The 24,555-nt window shown below is 36.9% G+C and overlaps 1 protein-coding gene across 1 annotated transcript in view; it reads right to left on the bottom strand.

Annotated features, from left to right (window-relative positions):
* Positions 1-24,555, bottom strand: part of Slit2 (slit guidance ligand 2) — a 117,849-nt gene that overhangs the window by 21,664 nt on the left and 71,630 nt on the right. Inside the window, exons 23-26 of the mRNA XM_059274739.1 lie at positions 23,362-23,501; positions 6,174-6,267; positions 663-800; positions 326-566 (exon numbers count right to left, since the gene is read on the bottom strand). Coding sequence (XP_059130722.1) covers positions 326-566; positions 663-800; positions 6,174-6,267; positions 23,362-23,501 — 613 coding nt within the window. The remainder of the gene's footprint in view (positions 1-325; positions 567-662; positions 801-6,173; positions 6,268-23,361; positions 23,502-24,555) is intronic.

Genomic DNA, 24,555 nt, shown 5'->3' with positions numbered 1-24,555 from the left:
ACGAAGGGGGTAGCCAAGTCAAGGTGCTGCGTCTCAGCTGTGTGCTTCTCAGCTGCAAGTTTCCTAGGAAACGTCTTTCCCATGTGCAGAGAAGTAAGGGCAGAGCCGTACAAATTAACGGGCAAAATACCTTCACTTAAAATGTAAAATCAAGTGGCCACTTGGACAACACCCCGCCCCCTTGCCACACCCTATAGTGAATTAACATTCTGGCTATTGAAAGGAAAAAATCTGAAGCTTTTCACACAGGGAAGATTTCCTTTACTATGTCAGGCAGCTAAATGTGAGCCCCAACCAGGTCAGCTCCTTGGAGGGGACCTCTCACCTGAAGTGAAATGTTTGTCTGAGGCCGAACCTTGGCTGAAGGAATCTGCAGGTAGGACTGTTTGTTTACAAAATTCACACTGACCAACTTTTCACACTTCTCTCCCAGGTAGCCAGGCAAACACTGGCATATCGGTTCATTGGTCCTGATGATGCACTGGGCTCCGTTCTGACAATCAAAATTATCACAGGGGCTGGTTCGAGGGAGGACCATGGGTGGAGAAAACTCACAGAACAAGCCACTACGAAATATGAAGAAAAATTAGATTAGATTAGATTAGATGTACTAGGGACCTAGAGATATTTCCCTAAAAACTCGTGTGTCATCAGGACCTCACCTGTAGCCTTCAGGACAGATGCACGTGTAACCATTCACTGCGTCAGTGCAGTGAGCGCCATTTTTGCACTTGTTATCTTGGCAATCATCAAAGTCAATGTCACAGTGCTCACCAATGTATCCTGGAGTGCAGTCACACCTATTTCAACAAGGAGATAAAATTTCAAACTGTGGACTGAGTCAAAAGATCACAGAGAACAGCATATATGTACACCCTCTTAACATGAAAACATAATTAATAGATGGCTACATAACAGCACAGGCTACACTGTGAAGCATCGCTTGCTCACTAACTGTCAGAAGAATGGCACTTAACTCCTTGATGTTCAGCTCTGGCAGTAAGGGGTCAGGAATTCATGACCCTCTAGGGAATCACATACACGGCACATACAATGGTTTACAGACTACTGTAGTCCTCACTTAATCATGGTTACAGCTACCCATGGCGTAAATTCTTCATTGAGATTCCAGGTACACGCAACAACACAACAGTATGTGTTTGTTATGTTGTACATCCTTCCAAATAGTATCAGATCCTGTATGGTCAATTCTGTCCAGTCCTGAATATTTATCATCCACTTATGCATTCTGAATATCCCTGAATATCTACCTTCCCCGTAGGAATGAAATCACATCTACTTTCACAGTGTTGAAGTATATACGTTCAGGAAACCCTTAGGTAGTAGCCGCACTCAATGTCATTATGTCTATTGCTCCCATATTGTAGGCAACTGCATCATCTCACATATCATAAGAAAGATGAGTAGTATCTAGTATAATACTTGAGAGCAAGAGAATACCTCTACATAACTTTTATTATGGTATCTTGTTAAAAGTTTTGTTATTAATTACTGTTCATCTCTTCTTGTACCTACCTTGCCAGCTGTATTTTATCTTTAAAAACTATAGGAAATAGATTCTATGTAGGGATTAGTAGTGTCTAAGTTTTCAGGCATTTCATAGATAAGGGTCATACTCTCATATGTGTTGTGGAGATATAGGGACATTGGAACTTGTATAGGTATGGCCACAGATGGGGATAATGCTTGTGATAGCCCTCTCTACCCTCCACTCTTTCTTCACGACATGTTCCTGCTGTGATTTATTCAGTTTAGATAATGGGGCTTCCATTAGTGTGTTTCCTTTGAGTTTAAAGGAGGGTTCATTTCTATGTTATGTGTGTATACATATACATACACCCACATTACCGCCCCCCCCCCTACATATACATGACAGGAAACCATATTTTTATCCACAGAATTTGGGCTTTGCAGTCACAGAGAACTTGTATTCCATTCTGGCTTCATTGTTAAATGTGTATTTTCTTTTCCTCTAACAAATCAAGATTTATATTTTCTTGCTTAATGAAGTATTTCAACATTTACCACATGATGTTTTAATATATGTACACATTGGGCAATGATGCTCACAATCAAAGTAATTAAATATCCATCACTTCACTGTGATGGTTAGTATTGTCTGCTTGATAGGGGTCACGTGGGAGATGGCCTCTGGGCGTGCTTATGGGGAGGATCTGGAGTACATGGATGAAATAAGAAGGCCCACTCCTGGTGGGTAGTGCTGTTTCCTGCCTGACTGTACATGAAGAGAGGGAATTGTCCAGACGTCTGTATTCACCTTTTGTCTCTGCTTTCTGATTGTCGATGTGATTTTTATTTTTTATTTTTTGGTTTTTCTAGACGGGGTTTCTCTGTGTGGTTTTGGAGCCTATCCTGGAACTCACTCTTGTAGCCCAGGCTGGCCTTGAATTCACAGAGCTCCGCCTGCCTCTGCCTCCCGAGTGCTGGGATTAAAGGCATGCGCCACCACCACCCGGCCCTGTAGATGTGATTTATCCAGCTGTTTTCAGCTCCTGCCACCCTAACCACCTGGCTATGATGAACGGTACATTGAATTGTGAGCCAGGGTATACTCTTTCGCCTCTAAGTTGTTTTTGTCAGGTTGTTTTGTCACATCAACAGGAGGAGAAACTAATGTACCTCCCATAATTACCTTAACTTTTATTTATTTGTTTTTTACTGTAATGGCAAGTGTAAACTATGATCATATTACATATAACTGTTTCTACATTAGGTCTCAGAACTCACTCATCTCCTCCCTATAGAATCTTAATATTGGGGACTAACATGAATCCATTTTCATTACACCTAAATTGTGGCATTATCCTTATACTCTGATTCTATGAGTCAACTTTTAAAATTCTAAATGGAAATAACATCTTGAATCATCTGTCTTCCTTTATCAAGCTTATTTCACATGCTGTAAAACATCATTTTAACTCAGGCACACGTGTCTAAGTATCCCTCTCTCACCTATAGCATGGCATAATAATTTCTACTCTACAAGCATGTTAAATATTCAACAAAATGCTATGTATAAAGTCATTAGCATATTGTTCAGGTATCTTCAAGATCAATAAGTGATTCACATTTTCTTAACTATGAGTCTTGATAATTCTAGAAAAGTCTTTATATGTATTCTCTACTAATAATGCAATATTCTATAAAAATTTTAGTGTTTAAGTGAATAAAGATAGTTTTAAAAAATACCTGATTGAATGTGGCATTACTGAGTGCCAAGAGTATTATCTAAAGATGCAAAATCAGGTTATTTACTGGAGAGCTAATGTATTAAAACAAATGGGAGTACAGTTCTTCTAAGAGAGCCATTCAGGTTGCATGTAAGCTTTAGAAACAAAATGAACTCACTGTGTAAGCATGTTTGCACTGAAGCTGGCTGGTTTTAATACTAAATCACCATAAAGTGAAGTAAACAGCAAGTCTGAAACTAAATGGACCCTAAGTGGTCATACAATTCTCAAATAGATGGACGGGGGCCCTGGAAGGGAACTTCCATCAATGTTAATGTGGGCAGTGCCACCGAAGTGCTGAGCATTAAAAAGAGAAGACACACTTTGAAATGCTCTGAATTATTTATCTGAGAAAAGAAATCAAAGGAAAAGATAAGAGAACCATACATTTACCACAGTAGCTGTCTAGGAGATATTTTATGCCCTCTTTTTTCCCAAACACTATTTTTTAAGCCCTTCAGAACTAGCAGCTCTATCATGACCGATTATTCTGTCTTTCTCTTGTTTTAAAGCAGGAAGGAACATTTAAATAAGAATTCCCTAAATCTTCTATTACCAACAATGCCCATCACATCTCTTCAATTCTACTATCTGATGAGGGGTGCAGGAGGAGATATAGAATATAAAATGCACTGTTTAGGACTCTAAATGCTAACTAAGAAAGATGTATTCTTCAAAATACTGCTTATGGCATATCACACTCTAAAAATATCTCAAAGCAATTCAGGAGATTTATGAAATGTATAATAAAGCATGAAAAGTAAAACCAGCTCTGTTAGCTTAGTAATAAGAAAATGAAATTGAAGTAACATTTACAACTTGTCCAAACAACATTTCTCAGTAAAGATTTTTCTCTCCTGGCTTCCTCTTGTTTGGTTTTCAAGACCATTTTCTTTCTGCAGCTATGCTTCCCACACTGTGCAATTATTTATAAGACGGGAGTAATAGCTCACACTCTGACTTAACCTGTTTTCAGCTCAACTGCATACAGCTATAAAATGAGCTCATGAATTACTGACTGCTGAAAGCAGTGGGCTTTCAAATCAGTCCTTCCAGACTCCAGCAAGGAAGACTCTTGAGAGTGTGCAACCTAATTGCTAGTAATAGAGCATGCTTAATTAAGAATCTGTCCTTTGTTTAAGACAAGCTCTCCTCGTTTAGAATGGTTTCCATTAAGTCTTACTAATAACTTGTCTTAGAATTACACAAAGTCCTGTGAAATCTGTTTATCAGATATGGTGTCCCAGGAAACCATCCTTGTTAATTCTCTGCAAAGTGGTGGTGCTTGCTCCTCAGAAGTGATGTAGTTTTGTCTTGCCAATTTCAACTGTGAGCAGATCAAAGCCATTGGGAGTTAAAGCAATTTACCTACAGAGTTCTGTGGAATAAAATGCAATGTAGCATTGTATATAAAATAAAAAAATTAACAAGACTTTTAGTTTTTGGCTAGAATTGTAAATTAAAATATAATGAAAGATCGACTCAGGTCTACAACCTTTCTTCCTCAGTAATGAATGTAATGAGTATGTGTTACCACTATATGCATGTGTTCTAAAAATTTAGATTTTAAGTAAAATTGACTGATAATATTGTCAAAAGAAAATTCTATAATTATTTAATTCAGTTTATCCTTTGACAGTAGATACTGCATAAACACCAGCTGATGAAGCCAAAGAGGTCTTTGCCACTTGTGTTACATAAGCATGGCTTAAAGACTGACTATAGCTGTGTCATCCCCCAAATCTAGTCTAGCCTCAATTCCAAGTCAACTGTGGTACTAATAAACTAGACAACCTGTTACTAGGAATATGGCTTCCGTGAATCACATAACCGCAAAATATCAAGTCCAGTTTCAGCTCCACCAGTAACATGTGGCCTTTGCACAGAGCTCTGACTTCTCCGGGCTAATATTTCCTTGGGTTTAAAACTATGAATTCATATTTTTGGTCGTGAGCCAGGCCTTTAAAAGCTGAGCCATCTCTCCTGTCTCACCACAACTTGGTGTGCCATGACTGGCTGACAGACATGGGAGGCCTGCCCTTCTCTGAAGAGAAAGAAGGAGGAGTGGATGTGGGGGAGGGGATGTTGTTGGGAAGGACTGAGAAGTGAGGAAAGTGGGGGGATGTAATCAGGCTGGGGTAAAAAAAGCAATTAATTAAAAAAAATACTTCAAAAAATGAAGAGTTTAGTCTAGATAATGTTTAAGTTACTACCAGCTCTAAAATTTCTGGTAGACACTTAATATATTTCAAGGTTGTAGCAAAGTTATCATCTAATTTGGTACCAAGCATATTTCAGAAATATTGCTACAGGGGAAATGATTTTGATAAATTTTTTAGCTCACTTGAGGGAGCTCTCTGTGCAGTGTGAATGGGATGCCTTAGATCTCAAGAACAAGGTTAATAATGATCCTTATCAATAATTACAGAAAGACAACAGACACAAGCCAGAAATGTCTGGAGTAACCTGGCCACAGTGCCATGGTGTTTTCCCCAGCCCAGACAGTCAATTGACTGTTTTAGATCATAGACTTTTCAGTTACATCAAAATCAATTTCTCAATTTTAAAATAAGTTTACCTGGTGGATGTTAGAAACTTAATTGCATTGGCCTTTAAATAAATGTAAGGAAGCCTCTTCAAAGATTGTTCCATTCCATAAAGGGCCTCCTAGACATTGTGGTGGACAAAAAGTTTCCCTGTTGTTGTTTTCTAGTGTGCTAATAAAGGTCCATGGTGCACTGGAATATTTGCAAACTGTCACAAGCACTAGGGTATATGTGACCCATTTTTAATCTTCGGCAAAAGTGTAAAGCTAAGGATGGTAGAGGAGACAGGTTCCTCAAAGAAACCCCCCACCCAACCCCTCACCTCACTGAGAGGCCGATGTGGCCTGAGACTTACTTGAATCCCTTTGGAGTCAGGATGCACTTGGAGTCATGCTGGCAGGGATTCAGGTCCTGGGCACAGAAGTCCAGCTTTTCCTCACACAGCTCACCTGCAATAGGGGAGTAGTGTTAGATCTCCAAGGAAGGTGGAAGGCTTCAAGTCAGCAGGCTGCATCGCAGCTTATAGTTAAAAACAAGGCAAAATAGGGGATCCCCACACGATCTGGGGCCAGACGATCACATGTCTAAGCTCAATACTGGCTCTGGGGCTGAATGGGCTCCAGGCTCCAGGCAATGCAGATGAAGTGGTGTGTGGTTTTGTATGGGACCCTTTAGCTATTACTCGATTAGGAAAATGACATTTGAGTGTTTTTCATTCTTCCTTCCTTAACTTTTACATTTAATCATGAATTATCTTTAAATTAAAGTGTAAAATATACACACAAAACAAATGAACACCAACCCCCCCACCAAAAAAAAACTATGCACAAGTAACCCATTCAAAGTGACTAGGTTCTATAACCAGAAACATATTTATTCCTGTCCCTGTAGTCTCCCTCACCATACTTCTGGTTAGTCCCAGAAGTACACCCAATGGTGACTACTATCTTGACAAGATAATGGAATAGTTGTACATATTTTGACCTTAACACAAACAGGGTAATTTTAAATGGAATAATTTGGTGTATGCTCCTTTTACTTTGGTTAATTCTATAGTTTTATCTTTGAAAACATAATCTTCATATTATCTCCAATCTTCTAAATTTAGAAGAAAAATATTTTGCTTCTCTCTTACATGTCACTAAAAGAGATCAATGAAATACATACTAATCACTCCACTGTTATATAAAGAAAAAGAAAGTAAAAGTAAATATGAGAGAGAGACAGAGAGAGAGAGACAGAGAGAGAGAGAGAGACAGAGAGAGAGACAGAGAGAGAGAGAGAGAGAGAGAGAGAGAGAGAGAGAGAGAGAGAGAGAGAGAGAGAGAGAATACACTTTCTCCAGGACTATCAAATAGGTTAAGAAGTGTAATTTAGCCGGGTGGTGGTGGCACACGCCTTTAACCCCAGCACTCGGGAGGCAGAGGCAGGCGGATCTCTGTGAGTTCAAGGCCAGACTGGTCTCCAAAGCGAGTTCCAGGAAAGGTGCAAAGCTACACAAAGAAACCCTGTCTCGAAAAAAAAAAAAAAAAAAAAAAAGAAAAAAGAAAAAAGAAAAAAAAAAGGAATTGTAATTTTTGTCAATGAATAAACTATGATCATAACCATGTAGATAGTAGGTACTCTACATAGGACTGCACTTTTGATAGTCTATGAGGAAACTTCTTCCAACGATTTATGCTGTTAATATTTCAAATACGTTCGGCCAGGTCTAATTTTCACCCAAAAGATTCTCTAATCATAGTGTAAGACTAGAAAGGCAATACTTTTAAAGTTCTTTTTATCGCCCTCTATTTTTATTTATAATTTAGCTTTTCCATTGTATTAGTTCAATAAAGGAACAAATCACCCACATACACAGTTGTTCACTTCCTCCAAGAATGTTACTTGGTTAGTGTGCGAGTTTGGGAGCTGCAAGGCGGCCTTCTGTTGCAAGCCTCTCCTTTGACACAGCATACTACTTGCTAACACAAATGTGTGCCACTAAATGAAGGCCATTTATTTAGACTTCAAAGAACTTTTTTTTATGGTGCAAGTATACAAATGCACTCATTTATTATTATCTCAGTCTATCTTTCCATGTTCTAAAAATTAATATTTTAGTACAATATTCTTATTGTACTGAAAGTCTCATTCATTTTTTTCCATGAGAATTTCTGGGTCTCTAAACCTGTAACAGAAAAGTTTAGCCACATACATACATACATAGTAAGGTACATTTAAAACCATTTATTTAATGTTTGTAATTTCAAGTACTGCCACTCTAAGAGACTTTGACGGAATTGATTCATTATATTCAACAGCCAGGGAGGGATGTGAAAATCATCTGGGGGTACAGGGTGTTTATAATAGTCTATATCAAAGAGTCTGTAAAATATAATAGAGAGTGAATATTTGAGATAAATGAAATTATTAGTTCTATGTACTTTTTAGTTTATACCCAAATACAATGTTGCACTACAAATAACTAAGGAAGGGCAAGGGGTTCCTTCTTAATTCGCTTTAACCCTGGCCCAGCCACTGATTCAGGGTCAACCATAGTTCATCAAGACTGTGGAGCTGTGATAGATGCTGGGGCTACTGAGATAAAGTGAGTGGCTTTGCCTTCAGGTGGTTCCCAATGCATAAGCAGAGAAGAATGCTGAGCTAGGAAAAGAACATTTAGACTGGCTCTCATCTCCAAGTGAAAACACAAAAAACAAAGAATTGACCTTCCCTTCTTACTGAGGAATTTCTCCCTAGATTCCATATGTTAAGGAGTGAGGCAAGAGAAATGTCTCAGAAATGCTGGCTGAACATATTGCTAAATCCTTTGTGGATGGTTTTAGAGTGAGCATTCCAACTTAAATAGGAAAAGAAACCTTAATGTCATGTACATTTTTCTTATTGTTACATGAATAACATAAAAGTAGTGGTAGTCATTACTGAAGTATAATCTCTCTGTCTCTCTGTCTCTCTCTCTCTCTTTCAGTGTGTGTGTGTGTGTGTGTGTGTGTGTGTGTGTGTGTATGTATGTATGTATGTATGTATGGCCAATACATGGCTATCCAGCTGACTCTGACATGATTGGCTGATTACTTTAAAGATAAAGAGGCTCTTGTAATCACTGAGAAGCTCCACAAAAGCACCCGGTACATGTGATTACCTTTTAACTCACTTTTCAAGCTCCATCTACCTAGACTTTTATCTCTGTGGTCTATTATAATTCTATAATTTAATTTCCCATGCCTGAGCTAATGTTTCTTTTCTCTTTTGCTTTAATAATAAGCTCCTCTTTCATTTAAGTCCTGAATTTCCTCATTCACGCTTGTACCTGTAGCATGACTTTCTGGTAAGGCTATAGGCTTATGCTGTTGTATATGTATTTTATATTATTGGATTTCACTCAGTCTTTGCCTGCATCATCATGTAGAGCATCAGTCCTGGTGCTTTGCTTTTGCATCCTCCTAGGTTGTGATGTACTAGGTGGTACACTCAAATACCATCTACTGAATAAGCAATAGTCAAGGTGGGAGTTCCAACTTGTCTATTTATAGTTAAGTTAGAGTAGTTTCTTAATCTTTACATGTTTTCTTAATTTTGTATACCTCAATCATCACTAATAATGTAGCAAGGCTCATAAGTTTGGATATTAAATTTTTCCAGACTGAATATTAAAGTAAGTGCATTCATTGTGCTATTTATTTAATCCTAATTGTTTTTAATTCTGCTACATTTGCAATTAGAGGACTTTTTAAAGTATAAATAGTGTCTTGAAGTGTGAGTCTTGTGAAGTTGGGAAGTGCTGTGGGATGTCTTTGTGCATGCTATGAATATGTGTTGCTCTGCTTGGTTGATAAGTAAAGCTGCATTTGCCTATGGCAGGGCAGAATGGAGCCAGGTAGAAAATTCCAAGAGAGATAGTGGGAGGAGAAAGAAGAGGAAGGAGACACTGCTGGCAGGATAAATAAGATGTGAAAATACTGGTAAAACATGTGGGAACTTATAGATTAATAGAAATGGGTTAATTTAAGATATAAGAATTAGCTAGCAAGAAGCTTGAGCCATAGGCCATCCAGTTCATAATTGATATAAGCCTCTGTGTGTTTACTTGGGTCTGAGCAGCTGCAGGATTGGGTGGGACACAGGAAAACTTCCAGCTATAGTCTTGGGTGTTGAGTTTGAAATGAGAAATAATATAAATTTCCTTGATAGGTGCTGAGCTTTGCATGCATATCCAATCATCAAGAGGAAACTGTACAAGAATAATGGCACTAATTTTTTTCAGGAAGAATAGGAACATGTACTCTAGCTGTAGTGAAACCAGAGACTCCTGGTTTATTATTGAAAAGCCACCCAGCCCTCATATAATGAGAAGAGTGTCTCACTTAATTTTTTAAGTAGATGTATCCAGAATTAGTTCCTCAGTAAATAAATAACAGAAAACAAGAGAGGTAAAAAGAAAACCCACACCCGAGGTAATATCAATGTGTGCCCCTCTTCTTGAGAGTTTCAAGATGACAAGAAGGTGAGCATATTCTGAGTCTATTCTATATAGTTTGGATTGTGATTTACTGGTCAATCAGCAGGTCCTTATGCATTTAGCTTAACATGAGAAAATGTGTCCATCTATTTGTTTGGTTTAGTCCAATCAGTGGTTGTACCTATACATCCTCCAAGAGACAAGAACCCAGACAAATTTTGTAACTTTGTGAATCTCAGGAAATCTTATTTGCTTTCTCCTTTGAATTCCTATAAGTCCCAATGGTAAAGCAATAGTATGGGACACTGTGATTTCTTGGTATTTGTGATTTCCCTTTTGATTAGATGAGCAAATTAATGTTACCCATGTACCAGTTTTCATAGGGGTTAACAAATTGTTGCTATATGTTTGTGTTGCTTTTGCATATTGGAGAGGACAGAGTGAACCATGATGGTTGGTGCTGTGACTGTCATTTAGAACAGGGACTGATGAATGATACATTGTATGTAGTCGTAAGATATTTTGCAAACAACGTCTGTCCATCCCAAAGACAACACACCATGTTCTACATGTCCTAAATAGAGGTATTATTCTTTTTTTTTTGTGACAAAGTCATGCCTAGTTTTTTGATCACCTTCTCTGGGTGCATCTGATTAGTAAACATTTGGGTTAGAAATGAACAAATTCTATATCGTACTGCATGAGCTTTGAAGGAGCATGGGAAGAATGGCACCCATGTACCTAATAGTGTATGATTCCACCAAGTCCCACCCTCGAGAAATGGCTATAAATCACTGGTTACTAAGCCATGAAAATATTTTCCTCTTTTGACTCAGTGGTAATGTGACCATTCACCCTGGCTTGCTCAGGTCAGTCCTATTTTACATCTGCTGTTTCAGGATACTTACTGAGCATTATTCCAGTACACTTGCATAGTTGCCCTGGCTTGGATGAAAAATGTGATGGTCACTGCCTAGGTGGAACAGTTAAAAACTGGATCATCAGAACTTACAATGCCTGATTTGGACTGAAGAACGACCCTTCAGAAGGAGATCTTGGGAAGAATGTATCCTCATTGTCAAAAATAACATGGTTTATTTTTTGTGTGTGTTACTTCTTGGCATAGTCTTCTGCAACTATATGTAACACAAAAGAATTGTCTGCTTGAAATGGAATAGTTTCATTATTCTGGGTCTCTGCTCTTCAGTGATAAAGGAAGTTTTAGAATTGAAGATGTAAAATTTAACTGCGTCTCTAAAATAGCCCTTTTATGAAAGAAAAACATTATCTAAAAAGATGGATAATGCAGATAGGAAAGTAACAGAGAGCACTACACTCAGCTAGACAATACAACATTATTTCATTCAGTCGGAGAAAGAAATGTCAACATGAGCCCAGAGCCCCTGCAGTATGAATAAAGCATAGAAGAGATGAAACCCCAATACATACTGAAGGATCTTCTGGGAAACCATACCTGAAGTGGGCCTTAATGCTTGCTTTATTGTGCTTAACTGATATTGCTATTCTTTTTGTTAAACACAATAGGCTCTTCTGTTTATCATCCCTCTTAATTCCCTCTTCATATCATATCCTTTTATTATTCAGATTTCTTACTACAACTTACTGGAGTAGTCTTTAATATTTGTTATTTTTTAACCATTTTTCTTTGTAATAAATCTTATCAAATATGTGAATTTTCAAAACACCACATTTTTATTAAATAGGCTTTTACTTAATTAAATTAGCACTTAATGCATTTACTTTTTAAGGAATTTATAGCATTACTATAAGGCCAGCAAGGATTTCCTACCTGTCTTGCCCTTTGCACAGAAAGGTAGACTGTTGCCTACTAGATTTCTCCAAAGATACTTTAGTCTCAAAATGTCACTGCCAAGACACATAACCTGACCAGCTTTCTTCCTCGAATTCAAAAAAGTTTTCTTTTATATTTGAGATTACAATATAATTACATCAATTCCTCCTTCTCTTTTTTCCTTCCAAAATTCCCAATATACCCCTGTTTGCTTTCTTTGGAATACGTGGCCTCTTTTCTCATTAATTATTGTTACAAGTATATATGTATACTCATATATATATATTTCTAACTACACACACAGTCTATGTAATTGTTATTTGCACATTTGTTTTCAAGGCTGAACATTGGTATTGGATAACCAAATGGTGTGCTGTTCCTTGGGGAAGATCATTTCTCCCACTCTCAGCATTCTTTGGTTTCCTGCAGTACTTAGAGATTGAGGCCTCCTGGGTTTTTCTTCATTCCCTTGTATATTGTTATTGTCTTTGTTCTTCTCATGCTTGTCATGTTGTGAGACTTAATGAGTTTAGCTTCTGTCATTAATAGGAGACACAGTCTCCCCTCCAACTCCCTGATCCTTTGGCTCTTATACTCTTTCTACCCTCTCTCCTACAAGGTTCTCTGAGCCTTAGGTATGGGTGTGTTTTGTAGATGTAGCCACTGGGACTGGGTCCCACAACCTGGCATTAAGATTGGTTGTGGTTTTCTGTAATGGTCTCCATCTGTTCAAAAGAGAAGTTTGCTTGATGAGGGGTGAGGACTACACTTATATCAGTCACCCCATATTTTTAAAGCCAACTATGTATCGGACCCTGTGAACATGTTTGGGGTATAATGGCTGACAATGAAAAGTTTCTCCCATTTTTGTGGAATTTGTCCATGAGGGAGAGAGGAAAGAGAAACATTAACCCATTATATCCAATCATGTTTAACAATGCCTCTGACTTGAATGCTAAGCAAGAAAGGTTCCTGGTGCTCTCAAAGGAAGATGCTGTGGGGAAGAACAGATTGGGTTTTCTGAAAGAGAGAGACTTAAGAGATGTCAAGTGAAGGATAGGGAGGATGTGGGAGCTCCTTGTAGAAAGGTAGAGAGTGAAGCTATGAGAGGTCAGGAGTGAGCCAGGAATAGCAATGTTCCAGGGGATGCCATAGAGTCAGCACAGTGGTTTATAGTTTAGTTACCTTAGCAGAAGTTAAAAAAATAAGGAAAGAAACATTTTAAACGCTATGTGGAAGACAATGGACTACTTTCTATCCATAAATAATTAGGTCATTTTTGTACCAGGATCAGTATTTCTGGATTTTCTAACTCAAATTCAGCGTTTCAACTACTGATTTATTTTAACTTAAGATGGAGTGATAAGGAAGGGTACTTAATCAGTAAGTGAGTGAGAATCTATCCAAATTTTCCAATACTCCAAACTTTGAATTCCAGTTAGAAATGTCTACAAGAAAAGGGAATGAAAATACTATTACATGGTGTTGATAGACACTCAACTGGTAGTTTCTACTGTTGTTAACTTCTGCTAATTCAAGTAGATTCATTTTTCCATTTGCTTAAAGATATATGATCTGGGGGGCCATTCTGAGAATTGTGGATGCATGAATGCATTGGAGGACATGAGAGGTTGACAGTGCAGGCTGGTCTTAAATCTGATCAAAGTAGATCTTTTGACTGTATGGAGTATCGTTAATATTGATATGACGGAGAGGGAACACAGGGCAGCGATCTGAATAACTGAATCAGAATTCTAGTGTTAAACGTAGTTGGTTATGACATTTTTAAACATAGTTGTAACAAGGGAGGAAGTCTGGTTGAATTCCTAACAGAATTCCCAGGATACATACTTCCACAAAGTAAAACACATCATTCTTCAAACGTTTGTGCTTTCACTTCTGTGTAAGAAAAGCCTGGATAGATGAAACTAATTTGATTGTATCTACATTAGATCTGCAAGGGAAGATGTTGAAATAAGCAACCCACCTGATAAAGCCCATGGTATTTTAGTCTTTAAAATATACCATGTGAGGGCAAGGGACTCCTTTATGTACAGTTTTGAAAATCTCCATTCCCATCAATCATGTACTCAGAAAGCAATGTGAAAGGTTAGTAAGGGCTTCCTTGCTTCTTGTGGGAAAATACGTTTTAAATGTTAACGAAGGCATAGAAGGCACAGGTGACCTAAAGGAGCAGGAGTGTAAAACAGCTGGAGACTGTGTTCTGCGGCACACATGCCTTGACCGTTACCCTAGGTCGGCCATCTGCTGCCTCTTAGACAATTTTATAATTTCCTTTGCAGAAAAAAATGATTATGACTGTAGAAAATCAAGGAGATGAACCCAGGAACAGAGGGAGGGCCTGTGCTTATTAGCCCACAAATGACATGTCTGAGAATGGTTAAAATGAACAGACCTTCGTGTTCCTCTTTGCCGAATTTTAAGACTGAAAGCAGAATCTCATGTAAGCTGTAGATGAATCATTTGTTCTCGATTGAGGAAAGCACAGTTGGCCTTGAGATCCCTGGGGGATTGCTCCACCAATTACTGCTTACACTCAACCCCTTATGTAAATGGACTAGGATTTGCTTAAACCTAGGCATATCTATAAAGATTTATTATATTGTTTTTCAATTGTTTAAGTATGTGTGTGTGTGTGTGTGTGCGCGTGCGTGCGCTCGCGTGTGTATGTGAGTGCACGTACATGAGCTCCTCTGTGTGGTTTGTGGATGTGAGGGCAGTGCCTAGGAGTCCAGAAGAGGGCATTGCAGGTGTGTGTGGGGGGGTGGGGATTTAGCTAGTGGTAGAGCACTTGCCTACCACACATAAGTCCTTGGATTTGGTCCTCAACTAAAAAAAGGAAAAGAAAAAAGAAACAGGACAGGAGAGGGCAATGGATTTCTTGGAGCTGGAGTTCAGCTGGTTGTGAGACATATAATCTGAGTGATGGGAACTGAACCCAGATCTTCTTCAAATGCAGCCAGTGCTTTTAATCACTGGGTCATGTCTCCACATTCTTGACTCACACACTTTAAACCAGCTCTGGATTATGCAATCTGCCTAAGACAATGTAAAAGCAAATGGTTGTTATGCTATAGAGTACATAAATAAGAAAAGAGCATATATGTATTTAGTTCAGAGGTCATTTTCCTGATATATTCCTGATTCATGTTTGGTTGAATGTACAGATGAGCAACCTGTAGACATGAAGGATAGACTGGGTTTATGGTTTGTTCTTATTCATTAATTTAAGTCAGGTCTGTGTTACATACTGTATTAAAAATTTCAGTTTTAGGCACCAGAGCATATTAGCAAAGTAAAATAAGTGTCAAGTCTCCTGTGTAAATATTTAGCATGCTTGCTAGTGACGAGGGTAATGACTGACCTAATTTCTGTCAGTAAGTGAGGGGTGATTTATGAACAGTAGGTTACTGAGGATTCTCTTCAACAACCTGCTTCTTTTTTGCAGCCCACCATTCTGAAACTTGTTTTCTCAATTAGAAATTGACCTTCAAGAGACGACTATGAACTATCCAGATGGCCCTCATTTTCTAAAGTTAATGAAGTTCAGTCATTAGTATAGGAGTACAGGGCAGTGGTGTAGAGGTCTGTGGCATCTTGAAGATACATGATCTACTGACAGCTGTTCTCTCCCTCTGAAATGTGCACCAAATGTGGTTTACACGTGATGGGGGGCATGCCACAGGTAAACTGCATGAGATAAAGTGAATCACAATTCAGCACAGAAAAGCTCAAGAGAATGTGCTACACAAACTGGCTCCTAGATGCTTCATAGGATGAGAGACACGTGTGTGTGTGTGTGTGTGTGTGTGTGTGTGTGAATTTTTGTTTTCTAAATGAAAGTATCTATAGCTGTTTAATCAACTAGATTCCCACACAGTGTGATCAGTGTGATCAGTGTGATCAGTGACAAAGTCTGTCTCTAGTAACATGTTTAGTTGTGAGTGTCCTTGACATATGAGAAGCAATGGCTTTGCAGCAGCCATATCTATGACCTGATTTGAACCTGCAGCTGAGAACTACAGCTAGTATTGGCTGGGTGAACCTCGAAATGCTTGGTGGTTTTGTATCATTTTCAATACTTAGCACAGTGTCCTGCTTTAGTTATTTTCTCAGCAAACATCTTGTGCACTTTTAGATGGAAAACCTTACCTCTCCAAATAAACAAATCTAAAAAAGGGTGTTTTTTAATACTTCCTGCATAGACATCTATAGCTGAAGAATTTAGCCAATTTCAATAGCTACTGCAAGTCCAAAGAACATTAAACTCCCTTTTCAAAGTAAATAAATCTAAATTAGATGGAATAAGACTGGTTAAGTTAAACTGTTGTTCTGGAATCAGTGGGCACTGCCTGTGAACTAATGAGAGCAAACAGTTCCTCTAAAATGTTTTATGAAATTCAAATGCATTTAAGAGAGCTCTGAAAGGTTGGAAGATGAATAGAAACCACACGACCTTGCAAGACTGCCAAAGTACTTTCTCCAGTTAAAGTGGTTAAAGGAGACTACGGCATTAGCTTTCCTTATTGGAAGGCCTCAGCTATGTCCATAAGCAATATTGACCTTGAAATGCAGACCTTGAATATTTCAGTGCAGAAGAAACAATGGTAGTCCCCTCTTATGAAAAAAATAGCAAATATTGAAAACAATGCACACACAGAGCCTAAAAATACTGCCAAGAGCTCTTCAGCTTTCAATTTGTTCTTATCCAACACATTCGGTATGACCTTGTATAGGTGTCAATATTCAACAGCTAAGATAAATGACCACCTAGCCCTAAATATAGTGTGTGTATTTACAATAAGCATAAAAAGTAAAAACTGAAAAATAAATGTAGTGAAAAAATATGGAAAGACCTATTTCATGTGTACATTTCTCAGGTAGAGCTATCTACCAAATTCCCATTCTTCTGCCTGAAGGGATGGCATAATGCAAAACCTGTCAAAGCAGTCTGGTCCCCAACATTCCATAAGTATGAAAATTTTTTCTTCTCAATGCTTTCCTATAGATTCTTTATTTGGTTGTTATTCTCAAACATCTACATGGAGGAGGACAGGCGTCATTATTTCTGTGTCATAGAAGAAAATAACTGAACCAGAGATACCCTAGGTTTTATAGATGTTTGTTCCATGATATGAAGTCTAAAGACTAAGCATTTCCAATCCCCTATACCAATTATCAACTATCCTGGGGTGAAGTGTAACCTCGTTCTCAGAAATATTGTTTAGGCACTGATTAGGTCCTTTCTCTAATTTGCATCTAGTAAAATAAATTGCCTTCATGCATTTGAGTTTTGGGACCACAGTTAATTGTTTCAAAGGTCCACAGGATGATTGTGTCTAGCAATCAGATGAAAAAACAAGGAAAGCTTGTTTTGCGTAAACAATTAGCAATACTGTGTAATCTGAAAAGTAGCCAAGACTGGAAGTGGGCAGATTCCAGTAATAGGTACCTAGGTTACAGTGGATGCTGTAGGTTCAGGTAGACACTATACTTACTTTGTGTATGTTCTTGAGTAAGGTACACACGGTATCATACAGTGTCATGTATTTATAATGCTATTATTCTTCAGCATTTTACTGTTTGTATCTATAGACATAAATTACTGCCATGTTAACCAACCACAAAGGTTTGCTTTTAAAAGGTAATTATATCAACAGCAAATTCTTTGCAATAGCAGATCTTTTATAAATATAAGTGCAAAATATAGTCAACTCATGGTGATTTAAAGCAATGTTGCACTGGCAAGCTTGTTTTTGAGAATGTGTACACATTACTAATTGAGTACATAATTTATGCTTTGATTTAGAGATAGAGTTGGTCTTAGGCAGATCATCAATGCTTTTTGTACTTCTAAAATGGAAAGATGATACTAAACCGAGGAAGTACTAGATATATTAGCAGATACAGAGCAAGCCATAGTTTCAGTCTAACAGATTAAACCAATTTTTATATATTTTCCCACTTCACTCTGCATACAATATGACTACATGAGCAAACACAGTAATCATTTGAACACAGTAACAGAAATGGAAGTGATACTCTATATCCCAACATCATCCTTATAATCCTGCAAGTGTTTCCTGTATACCAGGATCCATCAAGCCTAGAGTACACTGTTGTTTCTTCCTCTTGGGACTTGGAGTTTTTTAGAAACATGAACGACTAATAAGCAATGCCATTGATGAGAACTCTTAGTCTTTAAGACACATGTTCATGAAGAGTCCAAGACATGCTTTCAGCATGGCGAGGGAGCTACCAACTGTATGCCCCCTTCCTGGTTCTAAGTGTTTTTGGGAGCCCAGTTACTACACTGATGTTAGTGATTACACACCAATCTGTCTAATGCCTTAAGAAAACTGCTTAGAACTCACTGGATTTAGTAACATCAATTTGACAGTTTCACCATATAAATCAACCTCTTGGACTTTGTAATATTTATTTTGTAAGATATTTCATATATAATACGTTATTTATGTATACACATGTATAGAAAACACATATTATCACCACATTATTTACATGTATATTAGAAACATATATATATATATATATAATTTATTTTTATTTTTACATTTACTTTTTTTGTAGTTCTGGGGTTGTAACCAGGGTCTTTTATATACTACGCAAGCCCCTTATCATTGAGACACCCCATTCATATTATATAAAATGTTTCAATTATTATACACATTTTCAGATATTTTTCACAGTACATAATAGTAAATTTATGAACTTAAACTTATGAAAAAGTCTTCACTAATTTAAATGCTTTTACTTAGTATATATACTGTACTAAAGGACCTATGTTTTTCATCATATAAATAATATATTCTTATGATATACTTTAGAGTGTCAAACATATAGACAAGTAGAAAATAAGATCTAATTTTTAGACAGTTTTTTCCCACTCAGGTTGAGTGGGAAAAGCAGAAATTAAGTGCATTTCAGTGAACCATTTTATACTGTTTCATGCAGCTATGCATGTACCAAGGATCTCTATGAATGATTTGACATAGTGCTTTCTGACTTCATCTCTTGTCAACATCTTCACCCAGCACACCCAGTAAGATCTAGTAGCTTAAGAAGATGGAGAAGAACTAAAGTGAAAACCGTAATAGACTTAAAAAGAGCAACTAACCTTTTTCCACCTCATTCAGATTAGCAGCTGGCAGCGACAAAGACAGAAGAGACAAAAGACATTTTACATTGCAATACAACAGTAGCACACACAAAGCCAATGCGCTGCATTAACAACAGAGAAGGCAGGCTGAGAGGGCAAACAGAAGCCAGGCTTAGACTTCTTACCTACAACTTGCCGAACACACAAACATGGAGAAGAATAGGTCTAGAGTAAAAGCCACTATAGCAAGCTAGAAACTGGCAACTAAATTGGGTGATTGACACCTCAACTTTACTGTAGTGGATGTGAAGTGAACATTTGTGTAGGGTGCCAGAGACAAAATGGGAACGTTAAAGAGTTCTTCATAATTTCCATAAGATTGACTATGATAATAAATGTGCCCAGTTAATATGGACAGTGCCATTGTGCTGAGTAATTCTATTTAATAGAAAATCTTGAAATGTGACCAACTTGTACATACTTCTATATGGCTCTGTGAGAGCAGGATTATCGAAGACACATATTCTTGACAAAACAGATCCAGAATTAGGACAATTGGAAAACATCTCCCAGCCTAATATTTACTTCTGCAAAACTATTTTTTTCCCAGATCAGCTCCCAATCTAATACTATCTAAGTAAAATTTTCCATGGATTCAATATTGTAGTCATACCATATTCCTAAATTTCAGTTTATACATTATGAGTTAATCTAACTTCAGGAATTCCTTGAAAACTTTCCTATAGGAAATGTTTTGTTTTATGAAGAGCATATACTAATAATTAAGAAAAACAAATCAAATCCCCAAATCTCTGAAGCTAAATTAAAAATACAGAATTATTTTTAAATAATTTAATATTGCCAAATCCTTATTTTTATTTTTCCCATATTTCACATATAAATTTTAATATAAAGTCACAGGGAACTAAATTTTTAAAAATTAACCTTCTATGAATAATGCTAGCAATGAGGTGTCTTCCAGCTAGGAGAGCAGAAAGTGGGCCTAGTATGTAGAGAATAATACATCTGATTATTAAAGTGGAGAGGGTCCTGTAAAATGTAGATAACAGAAAAACACTATTGACCCATACAGTTTATGTTATCAATCTTTTTAGCAGAGGAGGGTAGGAAATAATTCATCAGTTACATGCATTGATATTTGGTTACTCTGAGTTTAACTATGACTCTATATATTGCTGAAAGTTGGTCCATCTTATTTCAAGTATTTCTAGCTCAGATTTACAGGATACTTGTCATTTCCTGATTTCCTTGTCAGATTCTTTTCAGATCTCTGAATTTTCTCCTTTGACAAGTGTTCAGCTTGACATAGATGTTAAATGAAAGCATTGTCACCACGATGATTTACAAGCTTTCCTGGTGAAGCCTTGTTTGTGGCTATCAAATAGAATTCACATTTTCATTGTATGCCTTTCAGATACAGAGTAAAAAAAAAAATTCAAAGGAAAAAGCAACTGGCAGCTTAAATCATTATTAAAACAATGGCAACATTATTATATTCTGTGAGGATAGAAGGGCTTTTTGTTCTCAGAACTCACATGCATTAATCAAATTCCATCTTAAATGTAAAACAATAAAGCCATATTATAAGGAAATCCCTCTGTACCTGCAGACATGGGTTAAACAGGACACAAAATTCTAGATTCTGACTTAAGCTTCACTGTAGGCAAAGGTCACCTATATGCCACCAATCTCAGAATCTGAAAATGGCTGTTAGACATTTTGTAAATGCACTCATTTCAGATGTGCACAAAACTCTACATTTAAGAGATGAGTTATGAGTTCATCCCATTTAGATATCTTCTCTATTGCCAAGCTGTCAAGTCCATCATGACTCAGGGGACTCAGTCCAATGTAATAAAGGTAGGATCTCTGCTCTGTGTCGTGCACATCTCCAGTTCAATATTTGTCTTGATCTTTGCCTAAATTAAGGCAAAGAGATATTTGTAATAGCTACAAGTAAATTGAGCAATGTTGTCTAGGTTCTATTTCAGAGCCAAATGCTTTTGACAGATAGACATGGTGGGGGTCCTTCATGACAACTTTTATGAATGTCACATTTTGGCAAAGAAATGGTTTAGCTAAGCTTTGAATTATTGTGATATAGCACTAAGAATGACATTTGGCATAGTTGGAGAAGGGCTATTGTATTACACTTCTCAGAAGAGGGCACACAGAAATGAATTCTTTAGGAGGGTACACAGTGCTTGGGAACTAAAGCAGAGCAGGTAAGAAGAACACTCAAAAATTGCTGTGAATAATCAGAATAAGAATTAGGAAATTGAGCATCAGTGCAGCTGGATCTGCTCTAAACAAACCGAGATGTACTTACACCTTATGGAAATTATCATAGGAAGACACACAAGAACCTTAGAACATATGTGATCTCAAGTCTCAGTTACACCAGGAAGAAAGTATATATAAATTCCTGGCTTCTGTGCTTAGAACTACATACACAGCTTTTTATAATCTTACAAAGCTTGGGAGCCCAATTTCTTTGGTAGAATCAAATAGAGTGGGTTCATAAGCCTTTTCCATGAGCTGAACAGTGATGGAGCTATATAGCAGCTCTATCCAAGGTATGACTAAGAAACAGATTCTTATTTAACAGTAAACTTCTTAAACACATATAAATAGCCAATTCAATAGATCTCAGACACTCAGGCTATGTATACCAGATTTAAATCTTTAGTCATAAGCTAAAGGAAGATATCTGACATATGATACAGTGATAGAGATGGGTGGGCAAACTGTGTGACAACAAAAGTCTATCTGATATACACTTGTTATACTTTGTTAATGCAAAAGAGTAAAGAATGATCAAATTCTGGCTCCTCGCATGATAGCTATGTATGTATGTATCTACATATCTAATTTTTATCTTGATCTATCTATTGCCTATTTATGTATCTATGTATGTACGTATGTATTTCTTTATCATCTATCTATCTATCTATCTATCTATCTATCTATCTATCTATCTCCATCATCCACCTATCATCTTTCCATCCATCATCCACCTATCTATCATCTATCTAACTATCCATCTGTCTATATCTAGTTCATTAGTATTGTGACTCCATGGAAAGGGCAACTTTAGAAACATCTAAATACATCTAGATGGTTAAAACTGAATCTTGTTACTCTATGTTGCATTTTCCCATAATAAAATATACATTCCCATCATGAAAGACATTTAGTATAATGCAAATTTTTGCTTGGAAATATTAATCTTAGCTACCTAGATAATTATTTCATTATTTGAAATTATTAACTATGTACTACTTTATGAAAATAAATGCAACAAATGAAAAGACCAAGTAAAATGAAAATGGTAGCTCCTAAAACAATGACAGAATCTACTTCTGTGTTTATCTTTAGAGATAACATACGTGCCATTATCCTTCTCTATCCCTTTTGGATGCTTTGTTAAAGGAAAAGCTGACTATGGCATTTCTTATGCACAGCCACACAAACACATCAGAAAGGTTATTCTTTCGAAAAAGACAAGGCAGAAATTTGGTTCTGACTTTATAGAAAACTGGTCTAAACTGAGAAGAAAGTTTAGCAATTTGAATAGTCTGATTAGTTTTGTCAACCAGAGAGAAAATATCATTAAAAATGCGATACTCTCCTAAGATTTCCAGAAAGCTCATCTTCCTGACAGAGCACCAGTTGAAGGACAGAGCTTGCCGGAGGTTAACATTCACTACTGAAGATATAGCATGGACATTATTTATTTCAAATGCTGAATCGTGTTTTGGCTATGTAAAGAAATGCACAAAAATATATATTGACAAAACATTCTGTACAGAGAAAGTAGTTTAAATGGAAATGTCATTGAATTATGGGTCCAAAAGTTTAAGCATGACCCCATCCTCGTTTATTCTTCTAGAGATCATGACCTTATCAGAAGGGTGCATGGGTTGATGAACTGAGCTTGCTGCATCTTTTATTTGGCAGATGAAATGATCCCTATGTATGTTTGTTATTGCAATTAAATTTCCAAGTTATTGAATAAGAATGACTTGGTAAATAAATATAATAGCGCAATGATCCTTTCAAATTTGTACACTGATGGATGACATAACATTTTCTATTCTTCATACCTGTGTATTCTGGTGGGCAAAGGCATGTGTAGTTGTTAATTCCATCAACACATGTAGAATTATTTTCACAGTCATTATCTTCACAATCATCAATATTAACTTCACAGTTTTCTCCTTCAAACCCATCAGCACAACTGCACCTAAGCATCAGGGAAAAAGGCAAGAAACATTTTTTGGGTGTATTTTAAAACTTTGTGGTCAAAATATTTTTAAAAAGCATAAATATGCACACCAATTACAAAGCTTTTAACTACACAAAATTGATTTTAAAATTCTATGAAATTATATACTATAAGGGACCAGCTAACAATCCAGAAAACATTTAAAAAGGAAAATTTATGGTGGCTGAAAGGTAGCAAATGGCTCCATCTTCTTAAAAGTCATTAAGTCCCAATACATTTTCAAGTCCAAAGGACAAGCAAAATTTCCCCCACTGTCCTAGATATGCTGATTCTCAAGTTGGGAATAATTCACACTCTTTGTTTACAAACAAAGAAGAAGTGGTTCTGATATTTTAGCTACTTTTTCATTATTTGAGAATCTCACACATGGATATAACATGCTTTAACTGAATCCACCCCCTTTGCCTCCCATTAGATTCCTCCCTGACCACCTCATCACATTTCCTGCCCAACTTCATGTGCTTTCTTTTATGTTTTAACCCAGTGATTCCACTTAGTGCTACCTCTATATGCATGAGTGTAGACACACCTACTAAAACTTGAGTAGCCTTTCAAGAGCTACAACCTTGAAGGAACCTGACTCTCTCTCTACTAGAAGTCATTAACTGCCAATAGTGCTATTGCTCATTCAAATGACCCGTTTTGTTCCCAGCAACCACATCAAGAAGTTATAGGCAATTACCTATAACTCCAACTATGAGAAAATCAGACACTTCTGCCTCTGTGAGGCAATTGCACTCAGATGCACACACACACACACACACACACACACACACACTCACGTGATTAATATTAAAAAGTTTGAACCTAATTTTTAAAAGTGTATCATCTGTAATTCTATGTGTAATGCCCTTGATGGCTTGTAACAATAAATAATGTTAGATTTCTTTTTTGCAACTATAAAATATGAACATTTTCAAATTAATACATGTTATGTGTACTTCAACATTCTTCTTGAAACAATGGCTTCTTATTTGAAAATGATCGTGTTCATTTGTTTCGTTACTTTTGT

Source organism: Peromyscus eremicus, chromosome 10 (assembly GCF_949786415.1).
Source record: "Peromyscus eremicus chromosome 10, PerEre_H2_v1, whole genome shotgun sequence".
NCBI lineage: Eukaryota > Metazoa > Chordata > Mammalia > Rodentia > Cricetidae > Peromyscus > Peromyscus eremicus.
This window is presented reverse-complemented; position numbering and strand designations above follow the sequence as displayed.